The 20,119-nt window shown below is 38.1% G+C and overlaps 1 protein-coding gene across 2 annotated transcripts in view; it reads right to left on the bottom strand.

Moving 5' to 3' along the window:
- The window catches only part of Pikfyve (phosphoinositide kinase, FYVE-type zinc finger containing), an 86,431-nt gene that overhangs the window by 31,245 nt on the left and 35,067 nt on the right, over positions 1-20,119 (bottom strand). For both annotated transcript variants that reach the window (XM_051190371.1, XM_051190372.1), the window contains 5 exons: positions 12,399-12,458; positions 9,860-9,989; positions 9,303-9,483; positions 8,607-8,681; positions 5,779-5,886 (listed from right to left, as the gene is read on the bottom strand). In XM_051190371.1, the coding sequence (XP_051046328.1) occupies positions 5,779-5,886; positions 8,607-8,681; positions 9,303-9,483; positions 9,860-9,989; positions 12,399-12,458 (554 nt within the window). The remainder of the gene's footprint in view (positions 1-5,778; positions 5,887-8,606; positions 8,682-9,302; positions 9,484-9,859; positions 9,990-12,398; positions 12,459-20,119) is intronic.

Below are 20,119 nucleotides of genomic sequence, written 5' to 3'. Positions count from 1 at the left end.
TTTGCTGAAGATGTAGCTCTGTGGAACAGTTCACGCCTAACACACTCAGGGTCCTGTGGCTCAGCCCTAGAAACATATGAAGCATGTGTGTGAATAATAAGCACTAAGAACCCAATAATTAGCTGGGTGTTGATGGTGCATGCCTCTAATCCCAGCACTCGGGAGGCAGAGGCAGGTGGATCTCTGTGAGTTCGAGGCCAGCCTGATCTACAGAATGAGTTCCAGGACAGGCTCCAAAACAATACAGAGAAACCCTGTCTCAAAAAAAAAAAAAAAAAAAAAAAAGAATCCAGTAAGAAAAATCTCCAAAGATTTTAAACTAGACTTTCAAGCAACAAAACACCTATTCCTATTTATTTATTTGACACCTGTCAAAATAAAAGCAATTTATAAGTTAATATGATTATGAATTTTCTTCTCCATCTATAACCTACAAGCATCTCTTTTCTAGGAGTCAGAACTAACTCTTAAACAAATGCTACTTCATTTATTTCCTAACTACAGTTTCCTAATATCACATTCTATTTCAAACAAATACATCCCAAGTTCTAAAATATAATGCTTACTATAATACCAACACAATAACCAGGTGTGGTGACACATATCTTTAATCCCAACACTGGAGTGGAAAAGGCAGTTGGATCTCTGAGAGCCTGGGGCAGCAAGGGCTGTTACATATAGAAACCCTGTCTGAAAAACCAAAAGAAAGAAAAGAAGGGAAGGAAGGAGGAAAAGGAGGAGGGAGGGGGGAGAGCGGAAGGGGGGAGAACGGGAGGAAAGGGAAATTTCACCACAATAAAAGCTTGATTTCAAAGCAAATAAATACTGCAAACAGTCAGAGTTAATATGATACAAATCCTTAAATGTTTCCGAAGTTTCTGATCCCCACATAGGAGACAATTGAAAGTGAGCATGCCTGCCACTTCTACTCCATGTGCCCAAAGCTTTTCTTCTTAAGCAACCTGTACAACCATTCCAAGTCACCTCAGTATATGAGATTTTTATCAAAATAAACTACCCTGTGATCAAGGGCATTTCTTCTATTTTTCTCTGTGTCACTTACGGAAAGTATACCTTTTTGCCAACCATGTGGCATATGCCTTCAATTCTAGAACTCCAGAAAAAAAAAAATGTGGCTATCTATGAATGTAAAATTAATTTTTACTAAATATTTCTGGAACTAAATATAAATGTTTCTATGCATATAACGTTTACATTCCTAAAAAAACACGTATTTTGAATACTCACAAACTAAAATTAATAACATTAATGGGAAAGGAAAGCTGTGTCAAAACAAACAAAAACACTAACAACTTGAAACCTATGCAACTTCAGATTCACAAGACTAATAAAATTTAATAATTGGAAACTTCTGGGAAACAGGTAAGCTAACTGAAGATCCTCACCACTCCCTCCTCCCTTCCAAAACCAATCCCCCAGTCTCATCCCCAGCACTACAACAGAACACCAGCTGCAGCTTTTCTTATCCTCCCCGCCACACACACACACACACATCTCCAGTGGATCTCCTCCTAACCACCCCCACTCAGTGCTTTATCCCAGACCCCAACCCCAGCAAGCACCCCCATGCTAACCCAAGGGTAGCTCCTCCCAGGGCAACAAGTAGGCTGAAGAAGGACCCACATCTCTTCTACTGCTCCTGAGATTCAATCCCCTATTCCCAGCTCTATAGCAAGAAACTATGGTCCCCCTTTCCTCTCTGATCCCATTCCCACAAAGACTTCCCTAAACCTCCCTTCCCCCAACTCATCCAAGTATCACAGTCAGCAACATCAGCAGGTATTCCCTGAGAACATACCAGCTGGTCATGCCAGAAAACGGGCAACACACAAACATCACACTCTCCAAAATTCCTGAGAGGGAACAGAAACCAAAGAACAAAACACACACCCAACAAAGACAAACCCAGACATCAGCACCTAGACATATAACCAACCCAAATCCAAATGCCTATGTCAGCATGAAAGCACAATCAATAACAGGCAGAGCAAAATGATCCCACTAGAGCCCAGCAACCCTACCACAGCAAGTCCTGAATATCCCAACACGGCTGAAGCACAAGAAAAAGACATTAACACCAACACTATGAAGATGGTAGACATCCTCAAAGAGGAAATGAATAAGTCCCTTTAACAAATCCAGGACAAGGGCTAGAGGGATAGCTCAGCCATTAAAGGCTAGGCTCAACCAAAAAATTCAAGACAACACAAACAAGTCCATGGGCTACTGAAAGAGAAAGATGGACACACCAACCCAGCCACAAAACCTGACAATTCTGTCTTACCTGCAAAATATGCTAGGGCAATGGTGGCACCATACTTTGGGAGTAGCCTATCAATGTTTGATTTGACTTAAGGCCCACTCCACAAGAGGGAACCCATCCCTGACATTACTTGGGTTACCAAGAACCAGTGACTACATAGCCCAGAGACCTAGGGTAAAACCAAATACTACTGGCGGCTTATAAAGAAATAAACAAACAAACAAACAAACAAGCTCCTGGTGATAGTCTGCTATACTCTTAGATCAGTGTCTTATCCAGTCATTATAAGGGCTCCTCTGACAGCCAAAGGGAACAGATGTAGAGACCCACAACCAGATATTGCATAGAGATTCTAAATGGAATGTCTCTATCAATTCCCTTTCTACAGAGCTCAGGGAATCCCACAGAAGAAGCAGAAAGATGTTAAGAGCCATAGGGGACGGAGGATACCAGGACTAGAAGGCCTTCTAAATCAATAAGCAATGCACATATGAGCTCACAGAGACTGAAGTAGCAAACACAAGGTCTACATGAGTCTGCATCAGGTCCTTGTATGTATATAGTATAGCTATTAGCTTAGTATTTTATGGGACGTCTGCCTGTGAGAACAATGCCTGCTATTGAGATTCTTTTCCTCCTGATGGGTTGCCATGTCCTACTTCGCTAGGATAGCTTCTGCTTCATTTCATTATATTTTATTTTGTCATGTTTGGTTGCTATCTCTTAGAAACCTGTTCCTTTCTTATGAGAGACAGAAAGGGAGTAGATCTGGAAGGGAGGGGAAGGTGGAAAGGAACTGGAAGGAGCAGGGGGATATAATCAGGATATTTTGCATGAGAAAAGAATTCATTTCCAATAAAATGAAAAAAATTAATTGTTGCCTTAACAGAGAGCTTAGACACCTCCAGAAGACAGTACAGCACGGCTGGTGATTGCCTCGAAGAAAATTTTAAATCCTAGCCTTATACGCACAGATAAGTACAGCTACTAGTCCTCATCTAAGAAGCCTCTCTTTACAGCAAAAGAAAGCTATTACAGAAAACCACAACTGGACACAATACAGAGACCAGCAGCTCAAGGTGAGCCTGCCCCAACATCTATACCATAGCTCTTACATACATGACTTAGGAAACACTGCAGAAGAGTGAGCAGAAAGACTCTAAGAGCCAGAGGACCAGGAAGTCTGCTGTGAAATGGTTGCATAAAAATACCAGAGCAATGGCAATATCAATGGACATGTTAATGTAAAGGTAGAAAATTTCATGAGGTCACACCCCTAGACAAAAAACTACAGGCAATTAATGACATTTTAGGGGGAGAATTAGCATTTCTCAGGGATGAGAGCCCCCGCTGGTTATTCAAGGAAGGATGATCAGCCTTGAAATCATATACATATCAATAACAAAAGCAGGCTATTATTAATGTATATATAATATACAGATCATTATTGTTACATGTTACATATATGCATATGAATATATGTATGTGGCAAAAGTAAGTCACTGGGCAAGAAAGTGCTCTTGCCTCGAATACTGACAATATGCAGGATACAAAAGAGAATGACGCCAATCTTTGTCAAGACAAGGTAGGGCAACCTTCAAAAACCCTGCTTCATAGCTAAAGATGGATATCCAACATTGCAGAGGAACCCTGGATGACTGTCCAGGCAGCCAGCAGTTTCTGTCACTTCTCACTATTTTTTTTTTGGGGGGGGGGGTAACTTGCTTTCATTTCCTGCTTACTCAGTATTATTTCCTTCTCAATTCTCTGAGGGAGTTGAAGACTAGATAGTTATAATTATAGTTTTCCTTGTTTACCAGTCACAGAAAAGAAACCCACTTAAGAGGTGTAAAGCATATAAGGTTTAGAGATATCAAAAGATAGATTTGGATGGTAACAGGTTAGGATAGAAATTAAAATTAGGTATAAGACTTTGGACTCACCAAGATAGGATAGATAATGGAGTATTTTCTCTCAATTTGTAAAATGCAAATGGACTAGACATTGTTGATGTATTTGGTGCGTACATATTTATATAGTTATTGTATTTATGTATATATTTATTCTTAAATTAGTTTTAGACTTTTTTGACAAAAAAAAAGGGGGGGGAAGCGTAGTGATATTTTCTTTGTGATCTAACAAAGTTTGCCTGAAGACCAGAGTGCATAGCTAAGCCACTAGTTAGCCACAGAGGTCAGGCAACAGTGTCACACACCTTTAATCCCAGCACTTGGGAGACAGAGGCAGATGGATCTTTGTGAGTTCAGGGCCACCCTGGGCTACATGAGACTGAATGTGTCTAAAAGACAAACAGAGCTCACACAAAACTGATCCCAGCACTTGGGATCACATGCCTTTAATCCCATCACTAAGGAGGTGAAGACAGGAGTGATATGGCTGGACAGAGAGAGGAATATAAGGAGGAAGGAAGGAGACAGGCGCTCAGGGCAGTCTGAGGATTCGTAGAGATGGATCCTGTCTAAGGATTCAGTCTGAGGTTTCACAGATACAGCATTCAGTCTGAGGCGCAGTCAGTCTGAGGATGCAATCTGAGGACAGGATCGCTTTGGTCTGAGCATTGGTAGAGGTAAGAACTCTAGTGGCTGGACATTTTGCTTCTCTGATCCTTCAGCTTTCACCCCCTGACAGCCAACTCCGAGTTTTTATTATTAAGACCAAAGAGAATTCATGCTACATGTGTATATGCACAATTATACGCATATATTTATATTCACATATGTAACAATAATAATCAAAAAAAAAGACTATCAACTGGAGAGTAGGTGGGGCATGGGAGAGGTTCAATAGAGGGTAGCTGGGAGGGCTGGAGGGAGGAAAGGGAAGGGGTGCATGATGTTTGTATTGCTATTATAATTAAAAACATTCTTTAATATACAGAAAGAACTTTAAGAGTACAGGTAGAGATGGTGCTCTGGACAGTAGAGCTCCTGGGAGCTAGTCTTGGCTAAGGGTGGGTGCCCCTTTCTGGAAAGAGTTTGGATAGCATTTCTTCAGACAGAGCTGAAAGGACCTGTGCCTGAGCAGCAGGTGAGCTGTCATTGTCCTTTCCAGATGAGGAGGATAACTTATGGCAAAAGAAAACAACCAACATAACCCCATCTCGAGTTATTCTTCTATTTACAACTACATATAAGCTATATTTTTATTGTAGAAATAGGTATTAGTGAGTCTATATTATAAACAGAAGGTTCCATCAGAGACCTAAGAAATTAGAGAAACTGTTCCAGTAAAGCAATAGCCAAAGGGAGAGTAATCAACCCAAACTTCAATTTTCACTTTTTCTTCCCTACAATCCCAGACATGAGCTCCTTCCAAACATTGAAACTTGAGAAACAAGTGAAAGAGATTTGCACAAGCCTGTCATGTACAATTAACTTTTGAAATGTAATAAGTTTTTTGAAATTAAGAGATGGCAAGCAGCACAGAAGGAAAGGTATCCATCCCATCAAATGATTTCTTCCAAAAAGTCTCACCTGAAGCACAATAGGATCGATGCAAGTAAACTTAGTTTCTTCTCTATAGAGATACTCAATGGAACACTTCAACAGAAGGATTTTGGGATTTTTAATACAAGAATTCATCTAAAAGGAAAAAAAAAGCTTGTTAAATGTTTGTACTTTATACACTTTTAATCATAATTTTAAATTCATACTACTCACATTCCTACTAATTATCATTATCAAATTCTAATTTATTACTTTTGGGTTATTTACTTTCATTTTTTCAAAACCAGTTCTTTAAAAACAACTTTTTCTTATGCTTTCATTTACTACATACCATATACTAAAACATATGCTATTATGTTTTCGTTTTTTAATTTCTCATGTTGTTAAGAAGAAATAACATGCCCTAGGTGGCAATGGATATTATACGCAGACTATTTCACACACTCTAGATCAGCAATGTTGAAAGTGTATCTCAGTCTTCCTAAACATCCCAATGATCTTAAATTGGCAAGCTGAACTGGATAATATGAAGTTAAAAGAGAAAACATTAAATTGTTTTCAAAAGCAGAAATTTATCACTCCAACCATGCAAATAACGCCACATACAAAATAGCCTGGGTCCTGCCACCAAGCTGTCAGTTTAACCAAACTCACACAGCCCAAACTGGCAAACACCTAAGGATAGTAACTAACTGGGGAACTAAATTTAGGCTTTAAAATTAAAGACTGTGTTTAAATATGATCAGTGAGGCAGACCAATAATTCATGGATATATTTCTACCTCTCCTACATGATTTTCTTCCAACTCCTAAAAAGACATAACATGCTTAGCACCCCCACCCCCACCAGGGTTTCTCTGTGTAGCCTTAGCTGTCCTGAAACTCACTCTATAGAACAGGCTGGCTTGGAACTCACATCTGCCTGTCTCTGCCTCCTGAGTGCTGGGATTAAAGACATATGCCGCCACCATCACCCAGCTAACACACTTATTCTTAATTCAATAAACATCACTCACTTATTTTGGTTTGACAATCTGTCTTAAAGGGATAATATACTGACTTATAAGATTATATGTGTAGGCTAGGTGGTGGCGGCATACACCTTTAATCCCAACACTTGGGAGGCAGAGGCAGGCAGATCTCTGTGAACTCAAGGACTGCCTGATCTACAGAGCTAAGAATTCCAGGACAGCTAGGCCTGTTACACAGAGAAACTCTGTCTCAAAAAACAAACAAACAAAAAAAAAAAGATTATATTTGTAAGCACCCAGTGCTTTTGGACCATGACTAAGAAATAATATTGAATACCAGTATATTATTTATAAGTGATCATTAACAATTTTCTAAAGGCTAAATGTCTTATAGTCAGCCCTCCATATTCATAATTTCCATATCCTGGATAAGACCTACCATGGATAGAAAATACCTACCCAAGACTGATAGGAGAGGGTGACTATGTGTGCTAAGCATGCACAAATTATCTTTTTCTATCATTACAATTTATTAGGGCCTAAAAACCATATATAGAATAACAATGATTTATACATTTATATTGCAGTAGGCATGTTAAGTCATCTAAAGATGATTTAAAACTCTATAGAAAAATATTCAATAGCTTATATTCAAATGCTAAACCATCTCACATAAAGAGCTTGAGCACCCCAGATTTCAGCATTCTCTTGAGACCCTGGAACCAATAACCTGTAACATCTCAGAGACAATTGTATTTGTCTATACTTAGGAAAGAATAAAAACTGAACTACCGTTCAACCATCTACTTTCACAGACTAGCACAGCTGTCTCAACTTTTTAAGGGGTAAAATCAATATCTCCTGTGATGAGGTCAAGGCATCCCTAGTTTAAAAGTCTCCTTAAGGATGGTGAAGTAATAAAACAAGATCTGAGAATGCTGTTGTAGTTTCTAAAAATGTAAAGACCAGGGTGCTGAAGAGATGGCTCACCAGTTAAGAGCACTTACTGTACAATTCCCAACACCCATAGCAGCTCACAACCATCTGCAACTTCATTCCAGGGGATCCAATGCCCTCATCTCATCTCCATGGGCACCAGGCACACATGTAGTACACAGACATACATGCAAGCAAAACACACACAGCAAATAAATCAATAAAATTTATTTTAATGTGATACCAACAGACAACACTGAATATCTGTGTGCCCACTTTCAATGCAATACTATCCTTCCCTCACTTATCTACTCTTTCCTACTCCCTTAAACCTACTAAGTGAGAAAGTCTAAGTTTAGGGGTCCACATATTTAGTGAGGAACCCAGAAAATCCTAACACACCTTATTTGAGAATCAAAGGCTCAGAAGCTCAAAACCCTTGGTGGGACACATAGACCTTGCCTCATTTCTTTAGTATTGTCTGACATTGCAACATTTTACACTTTTGAATCTGAGATTCCCAAACATTCAATATCTAACCTAATCTCTTATCTTTGTGCTAGTGCTCAAAAAACATCTTGGAGCTAAGGTTAGAGGTATAATGGTGAGAAGCATAAGAAAATAATAATGACAATTCTTCAGGTAGGCCAGTTGAAGAAAAACTAAACCATTTGAAGGAATGCAGTCTTTCAGAAAAAAACCTTACCTGGAAGGTCTGGAAATCTGACTTCCCCTATTCCTTCTTCTGCCTTGTAAATTCCCATATTCAAATTCCAACTCATCATCAGCTCTGGAAGATCTTCCTGCAACCTCCAAACTTTCACCTCTATGCAACACATGACTAGGTACCTTTCAATTTAATTTCTTCCATAATTAAGAAATCCCAATTTATGAGCTTAGCACATAGCCATGATCTGCTGAATTTCATTGCTGAATTGAAACTTGTTACCTTTTTATGTGCAATGTTCTTGGTACAAACAAAGCCATTGACAACCACAGAATCAAATTTTTTTCCACCTGGAATCTAACAAAAGAAGAAAACAATAAAAACCAGCAATGTATCCTCAGACTTCATCAGGTGACTAATATTTACTATGTCTTTACATCTTTGAACTGTTAACATAACTAACATAATTAAGGGCAGAAAGGTCCAGAATATAGTTTATTTCATCTCATGATTATCTTACCATGACTATTTGTTTTCCTATCCTCTACTCTCTAAACATCATATATGCTACTCTAAAATACTCATTGATTAAATAAACTGCTGTCTATGGCACTATTTTTAACATTAAACATTACAAGTAAAACATATATTCAGAACTTCGTATTATCTAAATAATGCAATTACCCTCTGTTTTTCCTCATGACAGTGACAGTAGTCTATGAGAACAGACTTTCTCATAATGACTTTCCAAGAAGCAACATTAAAAAAGGAAGAAGCTATATTTTTGTCTTCACCATACACCCACCTCACTCTTCCCATGCATGTTTCACTTCCTATGAGTAGCTACCAAGAGCTCTACTTGTTAACAGACCAGAGAGCCTAATGGCAAGGGCTCCTTTCAGATCACCAATAAGAGACAAATGACCATTAGGCTTGGCCCATCAGTTTCTGGCATCAGCAAACATTAGCAGAGCTCACCTTCTTGATGTGGACAAACTGGCGGATATCCATGTCATCATCCTGGTGCTTGACATCAGGTCGGACTGTCTGTACAACCTGGCAGACTAGTGACACAATGATGTCCCTCCAAGATGATGACAATGACTCGTTATGAAGCAACTGCTGAAGTAGTGCCATCATGTGGTTATGATTAGCTGAACTACAAAATGTTACAAAAACAAATTTGCACAGGTAGTACTAAGATACAAGACGCACTCTACAAAGAAATAAATATTCTAGTCATGGCTCACAGATAAGATCTTCCACGTCAGTTTTATTCTTTCAACATTATCTTCACCATAATGCTTATGCACATACAGGAAATCTGTGAATATCTTCAAACTAACAAATCATCTTCAAATGGCTAAATTAAAATTCTAACATAAATTAAAATGTAGACAATCAGCTTGGAACTCTGCTTTATGAGATATTTATCAGAAGTCAGAATACACTTTCTATTAGTATTTTCCACTTTATCAGGAAGATGAATTAAGCATATACCCAAGCCACTGAAAAATAAAAATTTAGTGCCTTACAGTAGCCTTTCCATGGCTTGCTTCTCCTCATTCTCCTCCCGCAAGAGCTCCAGGTTGTTATGATGCCAGCCCAAAGGGGTGAAAGGCAACTCTTTGGATTTTTCCTCTACTCGTCGATTAAATAAGGATTCTAGACACAAAATAGGAAGTTACTATTTCATTGTCATGTTTTACACCAATTCATACACTCAGAAAATAAAAGTATCTTAAGTTGGCTGATATAAATTATTGTTACAAAATGGCAAAGGCCTGTAATCAACACACAATTAAAATATATAATAAAATATGCACTCATTCATGCAGACATCAATACACTAAAATGCAGAAGCAGGGTACAGCACTTCTCTAGGATGTGCAAGACCCTGCATGGTGGGGGAACCCAGAAACAGCTGGCATCAGCCAAAGTCAGAGCAGTCATGAAAAGCAACTTGACTTAAGGAACAAAGACTCCCCGCAGCCAAGAGTATCAACATCAATTCTGAAAGACAAACAGAACAGTATTTTTGCATCCTATTTGTTTTAAAGAGTTAGTAAGTATACAGATTTTGCACATAAAATCATAAACTGAAACCACATTTAAACTGAAATCAAAATGGTGACAATGACATAGAGTCATGTGCACACTGGATTCTCAAGAGAGAAAATTTCACGGACATTCCCAGTCCATCACGGCTTAGGAGCCAGGTGGAACAGAAACTTCCATCTACACAGCCCCAGATGACAGTATAGTGTCTTGACCCAATCCTCCACTGATTTTTACAATAGGCTTTAAAGACAAAATTTTATCAAAGTAGACTAAAATATAAACCTTAAAGAAATTATACTAAATAAAAGTAATTTACATAAGATTTTGAACTCTTTAAATTTTTATAAGGGTGAAATGATTGGGTGTGGTGGTACACACCTTTAATCCTAGAACTCAGGAGGCAAAGAAGGGCAGATGTCTATGAACTTGAGGCCTGCCTCGTCTACGTTGCTTTGGGGGCTGGAAAGATGGTCCCTAAGTTAAGAGCATTTGCTGCTCTTCCAGAAGACTGGAGTTCAGTTCCCAACATTCACATTAGGCAGCTCACAACCATCTGTAATCTCCAGGGGATCCAACACCTCAGGTTTCTGCAGGTGCCTGCACTCACATACACACAAACACATGTAGACACACACACACACACACACGAATACATGACTTTAAAAAATAAAAACTACAGTTCCTAAAAGGATTGAAAAAGTTAAAAAATAATGTTTCATAAAATGTGTGCTCATTAAATAATCATATGACTGAACAAATGCAAAGAAAGGAAATCCTAATGCTTCTCTTTTAAAGCAAACCAACTTCTATAAAGCACGTGTACATGAGGCACAAGACTGGCACTTTGCAATTATATGAACAGCCAGTCTATAAACTTCTAGTTGAACCAGATGTTAGAAGGTGAGTTAAAATAGACTGTCAAACCAAATCAACTGCTACTGTCCTCTCTTGTCCCAACTGAGCCCACCTCTCTTTTTCTAAAACCCCAAGAACTAAGAAGATCACAAGAGAAGGTTCCTTTTCTCTCTTTTGTCTTTTCTCCATGGGAGTTTAAGATAAAGGTCGGAGAGTTTTGTTTTGTTTTTTGGGTTTTTTTTGTTTTGTTTTATAAATTTTATCTTCATTCCATATGAATACTAATTAGCTTACTATCTTCTGTGGATTTTTTTCTTTTTTTTTTTTTTTTTTTTTTTTTGAGACACAGTTTCTCTGAATTACTTTGGAGCCTGTCCTGGAACTCATTCTGTAGACCAGGACCAGGCTGGCCTCAAACTCACAGAGATCCGCCTGCCTCTGCCTCCATCTGCCTCCATCAAGTGCCGGGATTAAAGGCATGTGCCACCAATGCCCAGCTTGTTTTTTTATTTTTAAAACCAATCCCAGTTCCCTCTCCCTCCAATCCTCCTGTATCCCCCACCTTCTCCCCACCCAACCCCACATCCACCCCTCAGAAAGGGTGAAGCCTCCCATTGGGAATCATCAGAGTCTGTCAGATTGAGACAAGACCAAGGCCCTCCCTCCTGTATCTAGCTAAGCACGGTATCCACGGTAGGAGAAGTTTGTACTCATTTATTTATTTTATTTTTTTAGTCCCAATGAAACTGATTAGATTCAGTGCTTTATTCTCTTTGCTTACTTCTCTTCTCAACTCTACAGGATAAACATCAAATTCAAGGGACAAGCTCACTTGTGAGCTCCTTGGCAAAGAGGCAATCCTTGACAATATGTATATCAATATTTGCTACTCTATAATGCCTTCAAAAGAATAAAATACAAAATCTATTCAAAATTTAAACAATCATTTAAGTTAAAGGTCCCCTCTCAAACTCAGACTAAGTTTATATTCTTGACTTCCAACATACTCAAGTCATTCTACACATTTAAAAGCATGTTCCTTTGATACTAAAATGATTAAATATACTTTCAGGGCTTTCTGTCAATCTATGTACTAAAACCTCAAGCACACTGCCGTGAAACAGACATCATTTTAAGTACAGTTGTTTGTAAAATTACCTTTGATGAAGGCATCACTTATTGAGAGCTGTTGTCCTCCAGTGTCAGAAACCAAATACTCTGCAAACCAGGAAGAGAAGAGAGAAGAGGAAGGAAAGACATATGACTTCAATATGCCAGCGTAATTATGCAGCAAAACACCCACACTCATCACTGTCCAGCAAACTTAAGACTTAACATTTTCACTAAAATGCCTCTTTAGACATGTTCTACTCCCTACTAAACTATTTTCAATAGACTTAAGTTGACAACAGAACCATTAAACAATTTGCCTTGGTTCGAATGTCAGACATTTTAACAGATGTTTTTCCAAATGATGTTTAGTTGCCAAAACAGAACTAATTTGGAAAACTGCTTCCATAATGAAACATGGAAACTGGGGTAACCTAAATCTGTGTTCCTGAGCCATGGCCACTCAAAATGGCTCCAGAATAAACTCTCTTGTTCCTTTAAAAAGCAAAAACAAAAAAGCAAATGTCTTTAATGAATAGCATGATAGGCCTTAAAATATTATTCCACTTTCCTCATGTACTACTGCATTATTTAACAAATAACAACTATATACAGAGGACACCTAAGAAAACAGTACAAAAATTTTTAACAACAGAATATATGCAATGAAATAAATTCATATGACAGGGATAAAGACATAATAAAGGGATTTTGTTGTTAAGTTTTAAAATCAGTTCTGGTTTTTTAAAACTACCAAATCTTTACCAGAAGATAACTGATGAATACACTTTGAATGCTTTCAAAGCATTTAAAATCTGAACACTTTTCTACAACTGACACTAAGTGAACCTTCCTCTAAACACAGTTCAAAGGAGTGCTTTCGTCTATGCAAATTAAACCACAAGGCGTCAACTTTTTTTTTTTTGTTTTGTTTTTGGTTTTGGTTTTTCAAGACAAGGTTTCTCTGTTAGCTTTGGAGACTGTCCTAGAACTAGCTCGGTAGACCAGGCTGGCCTTGAACTCACAGAGATTAAACTGCCTCTGCCTCCCAAGTGCTGGGTTTAAAGGTGTGTTCCACCAATGCCTGACACGCATCAACTATTTTAATGCAAATATTCTCCACAATTTTTTTTCCAGCTCATTTCCAAGTCAATACTTTCACCCTTCCAGCCAGGAAGCAGAGAAAATATTTTATTTAGAAAACTAAATTGCATCATACAATAAATCAGGTATGCATATATAGTTTGTTTCTACACTTTATTCGAGGCAGAAATAATAACCAATGCCAAATCCTGTTATCTCAACTGTGCATTGTTATTTAAAAGCCCAACTACTCATACTAAAACTTAAATATCAAATTCCAGAAATGGTTTACTCCTCACATTATGGGAAAATTCAAATGCAAAGTCCTGTATACTGTCCACCTAGATTCAGTAACTGTAAGACTTGTTACAGGTAAGACTAATCATATTTGTTTTTTCTATGTATCTGCAAATGCTTTTAAAGTTACCCTGGGGCTAGAGAAATGGCTCAGGGGTTAAGAACATCTGCTGTTTTTCCAGAAGACCTGGGTTCAATTCCTAGCACCCACATTAAGGCTCACAACTGTCTGTAATTCCAGTTCCACAGTACCTGACACCTATACTCACAGACATACACACATATACATAAATAGAAAAGTTTTTAAATATAAGTTATCCCAATTATTTCAAGTTACACACAACACTTTTCAAGTAGCATATCAGTCTGTCTCTCTCTCTTTTTTTTTTTATTTTACATGTCGATCCCAGTTCCCTCTTCCTCCCTCCCTCTCTCCCCCCCTCACATGCACCCTGACCACCCTCCCCTCCCATCCCCCCCACCCCCATTCCACATGTAGGTTGGGTCATCCAGGTTGGGTCATGTAAATCTGTCAAGTCATTTGAAGTACGGACTAGGACTTCTCTCCTGTCTCTAGGTTAAAGGAGTGTCCCTCCATGGGGAATATGTCTGCAAGGTCCTTTTGTGCACCAGGAATACATCCTGGTTCTACTGTCTGAGGTTCCTTAGACTGCTCAGTCCTCTGCTGAGACCCATATTCAGGGAGTCTGAGTCAGTCCCATGCTGGATTCCCAGCTATCAGTCTGGGGGCCCGTTAGCTCCTCCTTGTTCAGGTCAGCTGTCTCTATGTGTTTCTGCAACCTGGTCTTGTCTTCTCCCTCTGCATCTGGATTCTAGTTTGACTCAATGTTTAGTTATGGCTGTTTGCTTCTGTTTCCAACAGGTGCTAGATTATCCACCATCATGCCTCTCTTTCTTATGTTTTTGGTTGTGAGCCTAGCCTTTAACGGCTGAGCCATCTCTCCAGCCCATCATGCCTCTCTTTCTATAGCCACCATATCATTTACATACTTATGAAAACATACAATACTGTAATAATCACAGAACTGATCCATATTCAATTTTATCTATTTGCATGGTGTCTTTCATTGACATATCCTTGGAAGTTGCATCCCAAAAAGTTCATACATGGAATTTGCTTACCATGCCTCCTCATTCTTTTAATCTAGAATACATCTACTTTCTTTTCACAACAATGAATTTTGAAAGAACCAGGTAAATGTCCTGCATTCTAGATATGATCCAGTGTTTTTCCGTGGTATACTTAACTTGCTCCTCAGTCCCATGTTTTCTATGCATGGGAAACCCACTCAAAGGACTTTCACCTGTGTCAAGATCTAGTTACTAACTTTCTAAGAATGATTCAGAATCCTGCTTGTAACACAAAGTATAATTTAATAATACAAATCTTCAAAACAAAAAGTGAAAAATTGCTAAACTAGAAAGCACACTAAGTTTTGTAGGCTTTTGTGGCTTTCTTACATAATATAAAAATCAAGAGCAATTTTTTTAAGTATGGATATATTCAGTAGTTTTATGTCGGGGCCCATAAAGATGACTCCATTTCATCTTGGATCAAGGTCACAGAGTTCAAAACTGTCCTTAGTAAGTCATAAGACCTAAAGGTCTAAGGCATGGCTACAATAGGATGCTTGATCTTGGCCTTGGGTATCTTATCTAAATAACAACACGCTCGGTCTGAGTTGTGGTTACTCTTGACCCTGAAGGCCAGATAACGAGAAATTGAATCTAAAGTGTGGTTACCAAATTCTCAGAGAATTGAGGAAGAAAGTCTGTTTGTTTTGTGTACGTGATACCGTGTTCCCTTTTTGGTTAAAGTATTTAAGAACGGTGAAGAATAAACTTGGGGTGGTCAGTATTCACTGGATTGACCTTTTGACTCTATCCTGTGTCTCTGTCTTTTTCTAAGTGTTCTTAGCTGCTCAATCCACACTCCCCCTCTCAGGTATGAACCAGGGGCAAGTCGGCTGGGTCCAACTGTAGCCCCACAAAGATGGGTTCAGTTTTAAAAACCCAAATTTTGTAAGAAATAAATAAAGGGCTGGGCTAGAGAGATGGCTCAATGGTCACAAACACTCACTGGCTATTCTTCCTAGGATCCTGAGTTCAAACTCCCCCAACCACATGGTGGGTCATAACCATCTATAATGGGATCTGATGCTCTCTTCTAGATTGTAGACATACATGTAGATAGAGCAAGTATGCATAAAATACATAGATGATCAGACAGACAGACAGACAGACAGACAGACAGACGAAATAAAGGGCAATCCACAAAAAAAAAGAATAAGGATTGGCTTTCATCTCATAGGAAGATAAAGCCAGCCATCCCTGCTGTGACAGAACTCTATTCTGTCACAAAACTCTAAATTACTCTGGCAATCTACTTGTTAGCAGTCAGTGTTCAACTTAACTACCACAGAGTAAAATGTTTCCTATTTCAGCTTCATAAGACAAACAGGAATTGTCATTAGTACAATAATAGCTAGTGAGAGGGAACTGTGAAGGCAAGTAAAGTAGTAGAGACTATAAGTCCTCACATTACAAACTAAGACTATTCAGGTTGCAAACAACCAATCAGATCCACCTAATAGTTACCTTCTCTCTGGTGGTAGACCCTCTTCTCTAATAGTCTTGCTGAGTGAGCTAAAAGATCACTTTCATAACTTTAAACTTCTACAGGTACATTTTCATTTCACAAATTTGGAACTAAAAGAAAACCTGAAGGACATTAAATCTATCTACTCTCACCAGATATCAGCATCTGTCCTCCACAACCCTGACAGGTGGACATCCAGACTCAACCCGAGCACTTCCAAAGCCAAGTGACAGAGGCTCACTACCCAACTACTGAACTTGACTCTCTCATACAAACTTCACACCTTTCCTTTCAGATACTCTTCAGATACCTTAGGGACAATGACATTAAGCCTTCATTTCTCCATTTTAAATAGTCCAGTTCCCTTTACTCTAAATACAATTAAGTTTTCAACAACCACATGATCCTGCCAAGACAGCTCTATTTCATCCATCAGAACAGATCTCAAAGCTTACACTGGACCACAACACCAGTCATTTTATTGCTGCTAATGAAACACACTGCATTAAGACAGGAAGGGAGAGAACTTTTGCTACATGAATGATCTTCAGATAATTAAAATTTATAATCATCTCTTCTTATGCCCATTTACCAAATAAATCAATCCTAACCATTGGATGCACAATGTATAAAACTTTGGTCCTTTTCACATAAATCACTAAAATGTCTTTCTCCAGAGCATTCACAGTAAGCACATTATGTCTATTACATTGTTTTATTTTGAATATATTGAATTTCATCTTAAGGTCAGTCTAGCACTTAACAAAAACTTTATTAAAGTTCCAATTCTGCTATTTACTATTAGCCATGCCTTCTAGATTTAAAGAAATGTGAATGGATTTGAAAATCACAAAAAATGTAGACCCAAAAAGTTACTGATCACATCCTGCCCCAATGATAATTAATACTTTTACATTTTTGTATTATATTTATTTGTGTGTATGTATGTGTGTATTCATACATACATGTTTGCCACAGTGCATATCTAGAAATCAGTACATAATTTGAGGAAACTGATTATCTCCATCCACCATGTGGGACCCAGGGGTTGACACTGAATCCTCAGGCTTAGCAGGAAATGCCTTTACTCACTGAGCTAGTTCACTTTCTTAGAACTAATTTTAAAAAATACAATCAAAGTATATGCATATATGAAAGTATCACAATGAAACTCATTATTCTAGACAGTTACTACACACTTACAAAAACTGTTGAACAGGGGATGAAGAGTAGGCTCAATGGTTAAGAGCACTAGCTGCTCTTCAAAGAATCTGGGTTTAATTTCCAGCACCCACATGGTGGCTCACAACCATCTGTAACTCTAGTTCCACAAAATCCACTGGCCTCCTCTGGCTTCTGCAAGTACCAGGTACACATATGGTGTGCATACATACATGCAAACAAAACACCAATATACATTAAAGTATGTGCCAGGACAGGATCCAAAGCTACACAGAGAAATGCTGTCTCAAAAAAAAAAAAAAAAGGAAAAATGTCAATGAAAAATGTTTATAAAGTATTGAACAGAAACTGAGGAGATGACTCACTCTACTAGCCACACAAGCATGAGAACATGAGTCTAGATCCCAAGTACTCATTTAAAGAAGTCTGGATGCAACAGCACACACCTGTAATCCCAGAACTGAGGAAGTAGAAACAGGACCCATGGGGCCTATCAGCCAGATAAATCTTACTAAATCAGTGAGTTCCAGGTTCATCTGGTCTCAAAAAAAAAAAAAAAAAAAAAAAAAAAAAAATGGTGAAGAGCAATACTGAGGGAGACACCTAATGTTGACTTTGGCTACCCCATGCAGATAGACAGACAGACAGACAGACAGACAGACACACACACACACACACACAGACCTCATATAAGCATATGCCCCACAAATAAAGTGCTGAACAAACTGACAAACTCTCTAACAAAACCTAGTTGACAAAGATCATTTCAATATTTTCTACAATCATTCAAGCAAGCTACACAATTATATGTCAATATTAATAATAGCTACACTTACCAGACACACTATGCTTTGCATGTTTCCTTACAAAAATAAAACTCACAGTGGGCAGAATAGTAGGCGTCAGAGACAAGAAGAATAGGGAAGTATTGGTCTAAGGTAGGAAATTTCAGTTAGGGAGGGGAACTGAGATCTACTTTATAGCATGATGATTGCAATTTAATAAGGAAGTATATTTTGAAGGTTCTCGTCATCAAAAAAAAATGGGTGGTTACTGAGACAGCAGATGTTAACTAGTTTTATTGACTCATTCCTTTATATACATATGTCATTGTATCACTTTGTACTATGTAACTAATACAAATATAATTTATGAATATGTGAAAAATCATAATGAAACCCATTAGTCTATATACTAAATTGCACTAGTAAGTGCTGAAACACCTCGACTATGGATAAGCAAAGATCTATAGGATAACTTAGGATAACCTCTTCCTACTGGCATCAAATTATAACATTTTAAACAAGCAACAGATTGTTATAAAGCCAATCCAGACTGCATAGCCTGAGTTGTCCTAAATTTTCTTAAATTTATTTGTTTATTTGGGGAAGGGGAGGTGGCACATGCCTATGCCATAACATGTAGAAGCCAGAAGGCAACCTCTGTGACTTGGTTCTTGTTTTCTACCATATGGATCCCAACAATAGAACCCAGGTCATCAGGCTTGGTGATCAACACCTTTACCTGCTGAGCCATCTCCCAGACCAGACCAGCATAGTCTATGCCTTTAACAAATACCTATGACCACTGACTTCAACTATCTCTTTTATACATTTCATTGTTGTCTTTGCCAACAAAGTTAATGAGAAGTTAATGAGGACAATCAAATGCTTTAGCAACACCCCCCCAAAAAAAAAATCAGATACTCCTCTAACCTACCAACTTATCACCATTAAGATGGAGTTTTATTTCAAAGTGACTTATTTTAGCTAACCAAGGCAGATACTCAGTCAACACAAATCCTTTCTAAATACCACAGTATATTTTACTCACTAAACTTCCTACAATTTTGTTACCTTCCAAATCCATATCAAGAAACCACTTTAGCCGGCGTTGGTGGTGCATATCTTTAATCCCAGCACTAAGGAGGCAGAGGCAGGCAGATCTCTTTGAGTTTGAGGCCAGCCTGGTCTACAGAGCTAGTTCCAGGACAGGCTCCAAAGCAATACAGAGAAACCCTGTCTCGGAAAAAAAAAAAAAAAAAAAAAAAAAAAGGGAAAAAAAAAGAAAAAGAAAAAAGAAACCACTTTTTAAAAAAAAGTCATGCCACCTAACAATACAAATACAGTCAGCTAGCCTCTCATTCTGTAGAAGTCTTCAAAGACAGTAGACTCCATGACTACAGACAACTCCTGTTACTAAGCTGACAGTCTGCCTAGATCTGGCCAGGATTATTTAGACTAACCATGAACTCTCAGTTTGTTTGTTTTCTCAGATTTCATTTCCCTTATCTATGTATTTTTTTCTGATAAGACTAATTTTGACAGATAAATACATCTACTTTTCTAATAACTTGGTTGATTTTTTTTTTCCTTCTATGACAAATGAACTCTGTTCTCAGATATCCTTGACCTCCAACTTTTGGTACAATGTGGATTTTCAAAATTTTGTCATTTTTCTTAACAAATATATAAATTTCTCATCACATGACAGTTGCTGCTCACAAATTTTACAGTTTTTTAAAAGATTTAAAACCAAACAGTTTTCAAGAACAATCATAGGCTTTTCAACTGCAGGTGTTTCCCTT

This window comes from Phodopus roborovskii, unplaced genomic scaffold, assembly GCF_943737965.1.
Source record: "Phodopus roborovskii unplaced genomic scaffold, PHOROB, whole genome shotgun sequence".
In the NCBI taxonomy this organism is placed as follows: Eukaryota; Metazoa; Chordata; class Mammalia; order Rodentia; family Cricetidae; genus Phodopus; species Phodopus roborovskii.
Note: the sequence above shows the minus strand (reverse complement) of the source record. Positions and strands in the feature narration are given on the sequence as shown.